The sequence below is a fragment of the Gavialis gangeticus genome, unplaced genomic scaffold, assembly GCF_001723915.1.
Source record: "Gavialis gangeticus isolate Ggan-Ray unplaced genomic scaffold, GavGan_comp1, whole genome shotgun sequence".
Lineage (NCBI taxonomy): Eukaryota > Metazoa > Chordata > Crocodylia > Gavialidae > Gavialis > Gavialis gangeticus.
This window is the reverse complement of record NW_017729032.1, coordinates 236,713,151-236,723,064: the sequence shown is the minus strand read 5'-3', so window position 1 is coordinate 236,723,064 and position 9,914 is coordinate 236,713,151. Positions and strand designations below refer to the sequence as shown.

Sequence of the window (9,914 nt, the reverse complement as noted above, 5' to 3'; positions counted from 1 at the left end):
AAAGAAAAAGGTACAATAACTCCCCTATACTTAAGAAGAAGAAGATGAAATATCTTCCCATAGCAGTGAACCTCCAGTTGCTGTTCCTGTACCACCACCACCTCCCGGGACCAGAACTGGCCAATTATAGCTCTGGCAAAGTACTCAGGGGAGAAGTAATGGGGGTCTCTGAAGGTTCAATTTTCTATAATTTTTCTTTGCCTGGAAGGCAGCTGTGCGACTCAGTTGGCAGAGCCATTGGCTGTGTGGGAGCGTGGCAGGGAATGACCCAACCTCAATTCAGCTGTGTGGGGAGAGTGGCTGTGGCCTGGCCCTGATCCAGATAGCTAGAGGGACAAGGTCTGGCCTGCCCTAATCCAGCTGCATGGGAATTGAGAATTTGGCAGTGGTTGTGTGGTGGCAGTATTGCTACTGCTCCCCACTGCCAAATTTCCCTACTTGTAAGGAACCCCATGCCCCAGATGCCATGGCTCTGTGGGCTGGATGTGGTCCTCAGGCCTTGGATCAGTCCTGTGATGGCCAACATTTACCACTGGCCAAAGCAGGCACAACAGCATTGACTTCAGTGACTGCTGCTACTAGTTTTGGTGAATTTGTAATAGAGCCAATAACTGTGTTCAAAAATAGCACTAAATTAAATTAACTGTAAGTGGACAGTGATATTTATAGCTCAGTCTATGTTATTATTGCCTGATTGTTCCCAGTTTCAGTTTGTTTACAGTTTTTCACATATTGACTCCTTACTCGAGTTCTTTTAACATAGGTTTGAAATGTGAATATGTTTTATTTTTTCCCCAGTAAATATACAATACACACTTCAACAGTACTATTAACCAACTTTTTATGCCAATTAAACTTTGCTGCACTAACAATACCAATGAAACACATTAAGAGGTCATACTTTTTTGTGAAAAAACTGTAGCCAATAAACAAATTTAAAAAAACAATTCTAAGTGCTGCCAAAAAATCCCTTTTGTTTAAACACATTATTCACAATAAATGTATTCCATTTTTAAAAATGAAAGAATACTTCTTTTAAAATAGTAAATTAAACTGCATTTTAAAAAATATGTATTGTGGTTCATTGGAAGTATACTGTATAGAAAAGAGAGAAAAAAAAGAGACATCACCTGTAAGAAAATGGAGACACTTTGCCATACACACCGACTCCTTCTTATGAAATATTGTAAGCAACTTATTAATGAACAAAAACATAGAGAAGCAGATGGACAAGTTAGTGAATATCATGGTACTGCACAGCTTTAATACTGACACACATTTACTTTCCAGTGGAAGAGATAAAACACATACCTGAAAGTAACTGGAATGGCTTTTATAAACTTCTAATGGTACCAATATTTAAACAGTATTTAGTAAGTAAGGTGTTCCACCAAAGCTCAGCACAGCGGTCAAATAAATCATCCAAATAAATAATCTTTTTGTGATATAAAAACATCAAAAATCTTATACCCTTTTTACCTCTGTTAAATATGTTCATTTTAAACAATGGTTTTAACTATATGCATTAAACCAGCAGGAAAGTTACAAAGATTTTTTTGGTTAAATATATAAATGGATTCATACTCTTGCTTTGATTTCTTTTGGCTTGTAACCTGCTAAGTAACAATGTTGGCCTTAAGTAAAGTCATTTTTTTTTAATATTCGCTAGTGCTGAGTTAAAAATGATAACTGCAGTGTTTTATCTTATCATGGAGCAATTTAATGGAATGAAAAGCAACACATAAATTTAGCAGTATAATTTACTTGTCCTAGAATTTTTCCATCACTAAAAGTGTACTTAATACTGGTGAGCTCAAGGCAATATAAACAACAACATAGACTGGTTATACTTAAAAAGTGTATAAATGCAAACTTGTATTCATGATCAAATAGCTAATAGAAAAAAGCTGTAGAAAGAAATATTTAAATTAAGTATTGAATGAATGTGCTCTACATGTACATGTTTCTAATAGTTGACATCTTAGTCACTGAGATTTGAGGGGTTTATGAAATTTAAACTAAGTCATGGAAACTAATGATGAGACAGGATGCTGTTATTAATGTCCACTTACAGAGTCTGGTTTATTCAAAAAGCGTATAAACATGCGTTATTTTCTCATTAATTTAAATCCAAGCATTAGAAATAGGTCCAAGATTTTCTTTGTTTGGATCCAATTTTTGAGAATTTATCAAATTGCAAGAAACATATTTACTACAAACTGCTGCTTTCTTTTCAAATGCTAATACTTTTTTACTATTGATTCAGTGGATTTCACTTCAGTTATTGAGGACTTCAGTTACTGAAACACAAAGACTTGTTGAGACTGCATAAAAACAATTAATGTCATGAATTTCAGTGATGCAGCTCTATCCTCTGTACTGTACATGTATCGGAAAGATGAAATAAGGTATTTTGACATATTTCTTTTTTGGAAGCAGCCTGAATATATCTCAGTAATAAATTGCATCCTTAACTACTTGCTTGATATTCCTAGAGTTCATATTGTTTTCTTTCTGGGAGATCTTGGCATTATTGGGTTGGAGAGATTAATTATGGTAAACCTTTTTCAAACTGCAATATAAAAACGCTTTAGTGAAACACCTTAATTCCTTGAATTTGTTGCAAGGGTCCCCCTCTCTTATTCAGTTGCATTTGGTGGGTAAAAACTGATATTAAGAGTTGAGAACCTTCTGATTCTATTCAAAGGTCCATCTCATGCTATACTCTTTTCTTCATATTCACTTTTGAAACTCATATTTCCATCCTTTGACCCCTTTTTAAATAGTAAAAGCAACCATGTTGCTTTTTATTACACAATTTAATTCTGCCCCTGATGTCTTCACTAACATCAATTTTGCCTGTCATCTTCCTATTTCTACACCCCAATGGAAAACCATCTAACATACTCCATTACATCCAATGTTATCCAACAAAGTTCACAGCACATAAACGCTCTTCACACATTCAGTCTTTTTTTCTTCTTCATGTCACGAGGAGTAGAGTTTTGTGCTTATCACCAAATAAAATTGCAGTGCAAACTTTAAACATAAAAGTTACACAATTAAAAGTTAATATATGGCACCACAGCCTATTAATTCACATATAGTACAACAGACCAATTAAAACAGACAATAATATGAACATAGCTAAAAAGGTGAGCTTGCATAGCAATGCAACAAAAGAAATTATATACAGAGGGAAATCCTTTTCATCCTTCAGGGTGATTTTTTTCTTTCTTTTTTATATACTCCTGACAAGAAATAGTTTAAGGTGGATGGTGTATTAAAGAGAAGAACACAAGTAAAGTATCTGTGGGATATGTGTGGCTGTGTGTCTTTACATAGCATTTACAGTTCTTTTAATAGTACATAAATAAAGAAAATGTTCATTGCACTGTTTAGTGTCATCACTTCCATGAGTTCAGACCTGATGGTCCATTAGAGCAGCTTGGGATGTCTCTTCTTAACTACTCTATAGAAAAAGATAGAGAGAAAAAAGGTTGCAATATGTAAGAGGAAGTTAAATGTAAAATTACTGCAGCACACACAATAAACATGCTTAGTTATTTTGTTCAACTTTTTTTGGATAAGAAGTGTTTGACATTTAGCACTTATCAGTTGTCATCTTTGAGATATAACATTTCACTGCATGTAGGGGGGAGAGGTGAGTGTGTGAGAGAGAGACAGAGAACTATTGTGTCTTTCTCACCATACAGTGTGGTAACTTGGTTAATACTAACAGCGTCTACACGAGATGTTTTCCGCAGTTCCCTAATTAGCCCTGCAGTAAAGTGTCTCCATCTACATGTGCAGAGATATTAGGCAAGAGTAAATTAATTGACTCTGCTGTAGCTTAGTACTGTCTGAGACAAGTACTATCCTACAGTGGAATTTTTTACTCAGTCACAATGCGTAAATGCTGACAGGGCTGGCTGGAACGTGAGAGTGCAACCACATGGGGGTTGTCAGCCAGCTAGCCCCACACTATAGCACCATCATGCCCCAGTCAGCCACTATACACCACAATGAGCCCGACAGAGCAGCCCCAAGTTGGCGGGCTAACTCCTGGGGCCCCCTGCCAGCCAGGGCTTCACCACCCTGGCTCAGTGCTGCAGTCTCAGGGGCACATGTAAATGCTGTGCCCAGGAGCAATAAACTCTGGCATGAACCGTGCTACTTCCATGTGCAGATACATCCACTAAAAATCTGTTTTGCCTCTTAGAGTGATGTGCAAGTGCTGTCACTGTACAAGGTAAGGGGTTGTTAGTACTTGGGCTAACAAAAGGCCTGTTCTAATGCTCAGTGGATTCAGTTTCCATTTACACTATCATTGCAGACTTACAGATATATTAAATAAATGGCCCTAGCATACATCACAGCATTGCATCTATTAAAATCACTTTGTAGGGTTCAGTCTCACCCAAGTCTACTGCCAAAGAGAGACAAATTTAAACCACTTGGCCTCATCATAGGGAAGAGACCTTTCAGAAGTGACAACAATCTGGGTCAGAATCATATCTGACTGTCAGAATGAGCCTCCTCCTCTCTAGAGTTCAATTCTGTATCACTGAAACTATTAATGAGGTTTTTGTGTCTCTTTTGACAGTTTGAATTGTAACTACAAAGGCACTTACATAATTCACCAGTAAACTGTCCTTGACTGTTTGATCCCACATAGCCTACATCTAGAAGGTCACTGGCATTGCGTTGGTGACCTCCTCGCAAGACTTCACCTTTTCTAGGTCCAGTTGATCCTTTAGAAGATGCAGTTCCTGAAGAACTGTGACCACCTGGGGATGGGAAGCTGGGCTTACTATATGGCACCAGTGCCTCCTCTGGAAGAAAAGAAAACAGAAACAAAGTAAAACTATAACTTCTTTATGAAATACATCACCCAGATGAGAACAAACAGCCATTAAAGATTGCATGTAAAAGGAGATTTGTTTTCTTTTCTTTTGCTGTATGATATGGCAGCAGTACCTAAAATACCTTCATGTTCATTTTCTGCTGCTTCCACAACAATGAAAACAGCATGAATTTAATCTTGTTTTCATGTACACTCATAAATTTGTTTGTATTAATTATAAACATCTAGATTCATTATGAAAAAAGAGATGATGAATCATAGATTGCTTAATAAAAATAGACATGCACATGCAATACAATTTCCAGAATAATGCAGCTATGATTAGTTTTTTGCTTTAAGCTTGGAGAAACGTGCTTTTTCCCCCTTTTCTTTGGTTTTAAATTATGGTTACATTACCTCAATCAATTTAGATAAAGAACTACAGTATCAGCTAATTTAATTAGCTTCTTTCAGTTCAGTAATTTCCAAGGATGTAAAAGCATATTGGCGATTATTTTACTGGTTGTAAATTCCAATGGAAAACTGTATTGTACAAGTAATTTTAATGCTTGGAACATTTGGGATGTATATATTTTTTTCTTTTTCTTCTTGGTGCCCTACACTGGACACAGGTTCAGTTTTCTGTCTATACCTCCTTTCAAGAAAACCTTTGACATGAGGCTGCTAAAGGGAGGAGGACCATACCTAGAAGCAGTGCCCTCCAGCACACTGCTGCTTTTCATCAGGAACTGAAAGCAAAAGAACAGAGTCCACATGGGACGTTAGGTGGGCTAATTAACACTTATGAATGACAGCCTGACTGTAGCACTTCATATTAGGACACAGCCTAGACAGAGTAGCTTGATTTCGGACACTATGTTTAGGACACCACTGCAATGGATAGTAAGTTTACCATGAATACATAATCAAGAACTAATACCTGGTGCTCACAGGTTCACACCCTTATGTTTTTTTTCCACAATATCTAGCAAAACAAGGCCTCAGATTTGATTGGGGTTTGGGTACTGCTATAACTATAACAATGGAAGCAACAAAGAGTAGGATTGGTCTGGCACATAAACCATAGAAGCAAGCCATTTATTTTGTAGAACTGGTTTGTTTTCTTGTACACACAGTGCTCAAGCCATCTTGAGGAAGGAACCTTGTCAGTTTGTAAAACCTAGTTTCAGCAAAGAACTTAACCATATAGCTAACGTTAAGCATATGAGTAATCCTCATTGAAGTAAATGGGACGACTCACATGCTTATTTCTACTTGCTGAAGTACTTTACTGGATCAGAATCTAAGTTGGGTTTCTCTTTCTCTTCTTCCCATTACTAAACGATGTTACTGAGTGAGACATGACTCGTTCAATACAGGGTGAAGAAAGATGGGGATGTTTGGAAAAGGGAAAGGAAGATGAGAGGAATCTTAAAACTCACAGAGTAGGACGCTAGCTCTTCAGGGAATAAGGACTGATATCAGTTTTGTGTACTATGACTGTACTGTCCTTGGTAAAATGTAAGCAAACACTTAAAAGATATAAGAAAATAGCATCTGTCAAAGACCTTTACATTTTATTAACAGTTTTTAACCAGCAAGCACTAACAAGAAACCCAGATGTCAACCCTCTGACTAAAGACTGCCTGAAATATGGTACAATGTGCAAAGAAAGCAATAAAAGCAAGTAATGTAAATCAGTTTAGCAGAGAGCTGGCTGCATGTTTTGGGAATGAAAAGTTGCTAGTTGCACAGAAGAGTTTGAGTGTGAAATATATTGAAAACTTATTTTTGGGGGGGAAGGTTTCTATTTTTTCTCAGGGTAAGGGTATAATGGGTATAGTGAAATATTTAAAAAGATCCTATTATAAATCATATCTCTGTTAATAATTTAACTGAATGTATGCTGGTGTGAGATATGTATGTAATACATAAATTAAATCATTACATTAAATCACAGATGTAACAAAGGATTCTAATATTCTGTCTAAATCCCCTAGTCAGTTCTGAAGTTCTTCAGTTGTGCTTATTGAGTGTCATTTTTTCCCAGCACTGTGATCCTCAAGAGGTCCACTGACTATGTTTTTCCCTTTGCAGGACTGAGCTTTAATTTGCTACACTTCTTGCACTTATACAACAGGAAAAGCCTTTATATAGTCCACTTCAGTTGAGCAACTAATGACTTAATGATTATCAAACCTGGTCTTACATTGTGCTGATCCCTGAGGTAACTCAACATACAACATTTAGGGTTGAAGCTACTAGCTGGAACACCTTAGAGGTGATCAAAAGTAATCAGCAAAGACACTTTCTAGAATTAGGCTATGGGTGCTCATTTAAAAAATACAAGGACTTGAGGAGCAAGAGTGCACAACTAAAACCTTCCGGTTACAGGTCATGGGCTGAGGAGGAAGAGAAGAACTGAGGCAGTAAACAGAAGACTGCAGCATTGGTGCCACTGTGAAGGCTTCAGCGACCACAGTCTGCTCTTCCGAGAGAGAGGCAGCGGTCTGTTGGGAAGAGATGGCCTCCACCTTACTCCACTGGGGAAAAAGCTCTTCTCAGCCAGAATAGCTGACCTGCTCAACCGGGCTTTAAATTAAGCTTGCCAGGAAATGGGCAGATAACCACCAGAGCAAGCTCACCACGCATCAACTGCAAAATCAGCAGGTTAGGATGCTCAAGGGAACCCACTCCTACTCTAGCCCAGGAACAGAGCTTTTCCATGAGTACAAGGAAGCCTAGGGCCTCCAGTGACATACTAGCCTGTACACTAATGCTAGGAGTTTGGGGAATAAACAGGAGGAACTGCTAAACAAAAATGACTATGATCTCATAGAGATAACAGAGACCTGGTGGGACTCCTCTTATGACCAGACTATGAGTATAAATGGTTATACCCTGTACAGGAGAGATTGTGTTGAAAAAAAGGGCAGTGGTGTAGCTCTCTATGTAAAGGAGAACTACACGTCCCTACAGGCTGAGATTGGTATGCAAGGAGGATGGCTGGAGACCCTTTGGGTTAGAATATGAGGGGAACGTAGTGAAGGGGATACAGTGGTAGGAATCTACTACAGACTTCCAACTCAGGAACAAGAGCTTGGTTGAGAATTTGTCAGGGACTGGCCAAAGCTGCACACTCTCAGTGCATGGTTGCCATGGGAGACTTCAACTACCTGGACATATCATGGGAAGAGCACTCGGCCAAATCCAATCAGTCTCAAAGCTTTCCTATATGCATGGATGAGCTCTCCCTGTCTCAAGAAGTTTATGGGCCGACAAGAGGTAAGCCACTGCTGGACCTGGTACTGGCCAAAGAGCATGATCTTATTAGTGACCTAAGAATCAGAAAGAACTTGGGTGACAGTGACCATGAGTTGACCACTTTCACTATCCATCACAAAGCTGGCAAGTCAGCCAGCAATGCGGTAGTCCTTGACTTTAGGAAAGCTGATTTTCATAAATTCAGGAGGCTTGTTATTAAGGCCAATCTGCTTAATGATTACTTTGCATCAGTTTTTCACCAGCCCAAAGGGACCACCTTGCTTTACATGATGCGGGATGACCAAGGTGAAAGCCAATGTGGTGCCCATCTTCAAGGAAGGGAGGAAAGAACACCCAGGAAACTACAGGACAATCAGTTTGACCTCAATCCCTGGGAAGATTTTGGAAAAAATTATCAAAGAAACCATTCTTGACAGGCTAACAGAAGGCAACATTCTGACGGATAGCCAAAACGGGTTTGTTGCGGGTAGATCTTACCTGACCAACCTCATTTCCTTCTATGACCAGGAGACGTATCACCTGGATAAAAGAGAAGAGGTTGATATCCTATATTTGGAATTTTAAAAAAGCCTTTGACCTTGTTTCCCATGATGTCCTCATGGAAAAATTGGGCAACTGCAGCCTTGACTACTCCACAGTCTGATGGCTGGGGAACTGGCTTTGAGGTCAGACCCAGAGAGTGGTAGTTGATGGAACAAAATCAACATGGCACTCAGTGACTAGTGGTGTCCCTCAAGGCTCTGTTTTCAGTCCTGTACTCTTTAATGTCTTCATAAACAACCTGGACACTGGTGTCAGAAGCAGACTGGCTAAGTTTGCTGACAACACCAAACTTTGGGAAAGAGGGTCCACACTTGAAGACAGGCTGGTGATCCAGGCCAACCTTGAAAAGGCTTACAAAGTGGGCAGATGAAAACCTGATGGCATTCAATATGGAGAAATGCAAGGTGATCCACCTTGGGTAAAAATCGTCCATCACATTTATAGGCTTGGCAATGCTACACTCACTAGTGCCATGGTCAAAAGGGACTTGGGGGTCATGATTGACCACAAGATGAACATGAACCATCAATGTGATACTCCAGCAGGAAAAGTGAACAAGCCTCTGGCTTGCATCTACCGATGCATCTCAAGCAAGACCCAGGATGTCATCCTCTTCCTGTACTCAGCCTTGGTGAGGCTGCAGCTGAAGTACTGCATCAAATTCTGGGCTCCACAATTTAGGAAGGATGTGGAGAAGACTGCAAGAGTTAAGAGGAGAGCCACATGCATGATCATGCCTTATGAAGACAGGCTGCCAGCTATGGGACTCTTCAGCCTGGAGAAGCATAGGCTCAGGGGTGACTTGGTGGCAGCCTATAAGTACATAAGGGGTGTGTATCAGAATTTGGGGAAACACATGTTCACCAGAGCACCCCAAGGGATGACAAGGTCCAATGGTCACAAACTCTTGCAAGATCAGTTTAGGCTGGACATAAGGAAATACTTCTTTACTGTCCGAGCCCCCAAGGCCTGGAACAGACTCCCCCCAGAGATGATGCAAGCACCTACTCTGGACACTTTTAAGAAACATTTGGATGCTTATCTTGCTGGGATCCTTTGACCCTAGCTGACTTCCTGCCCCTTGGGCAGGGGGCTAGATCCGATGATCTTACGAAGTCCCTTTCAGCCCTAATGCCTACGAATCTATGAGTTCATACTCCTTTGGGGGGGGGGGGAAACTAGATCATTGGTTGGGTCCTACAACAGTTGAGGTTACTATAGCAGCTAGTCAAGGACTAAA

The 9,914-nt window shown here is 39.6% G+C and overlaps 1 protein-coding gene and 1 long non-coding RNA gene across 6 annotated transcripts in view; one reads left to right on the top strand and one right to left on the bottom strand.

Annotated features, from left to right (window-relative positions):
- The window catches only part of LOC109303068, a 7,422-nt gene extending 5,702 nt beyond the window's left edge, over window positions 1–1,720 (top strand). The window contains exon 2 of the long non-coding RNA XR_002099005.1: window positions 233–1,720. This is a non-coding gene — a long non-coding RNA (uncharacterized LOC109303068). The remainder of the gene's footprint in view (window positions 1–232) is intronic.
- Window positions 1,235–9,914, bottom strand: part of ROBO2 (roundabout guidance receptor 2) — a 787,363-nt gene continuing 778,683 nt past the window's right edge. For 4 of the 5 annotated variants that reach the window (XM_019525121.1, XM_019525124.1, XM_019525123.1 and 1 more), the window contains 2 exons: window positions 4,635–4,835; window positions 1,235–3,472 (listed from right to left, as the gene is read on the bottom strand). In XM_019525121.1, the coding sequence (XP_019380666.1) occupies window positions 3,471–3,472; window positions 4,635–4,835 (203 nt within the window). In that variant the 3' untranslated portion in view covers window positions 1,235–3,470. The remainder of the gene's footprint in view (window positions 3,473–4,634; window positions 4,836–9,914) is intronic. The other variant, XM_019525122.1, reaches the window with a different exon arrangement.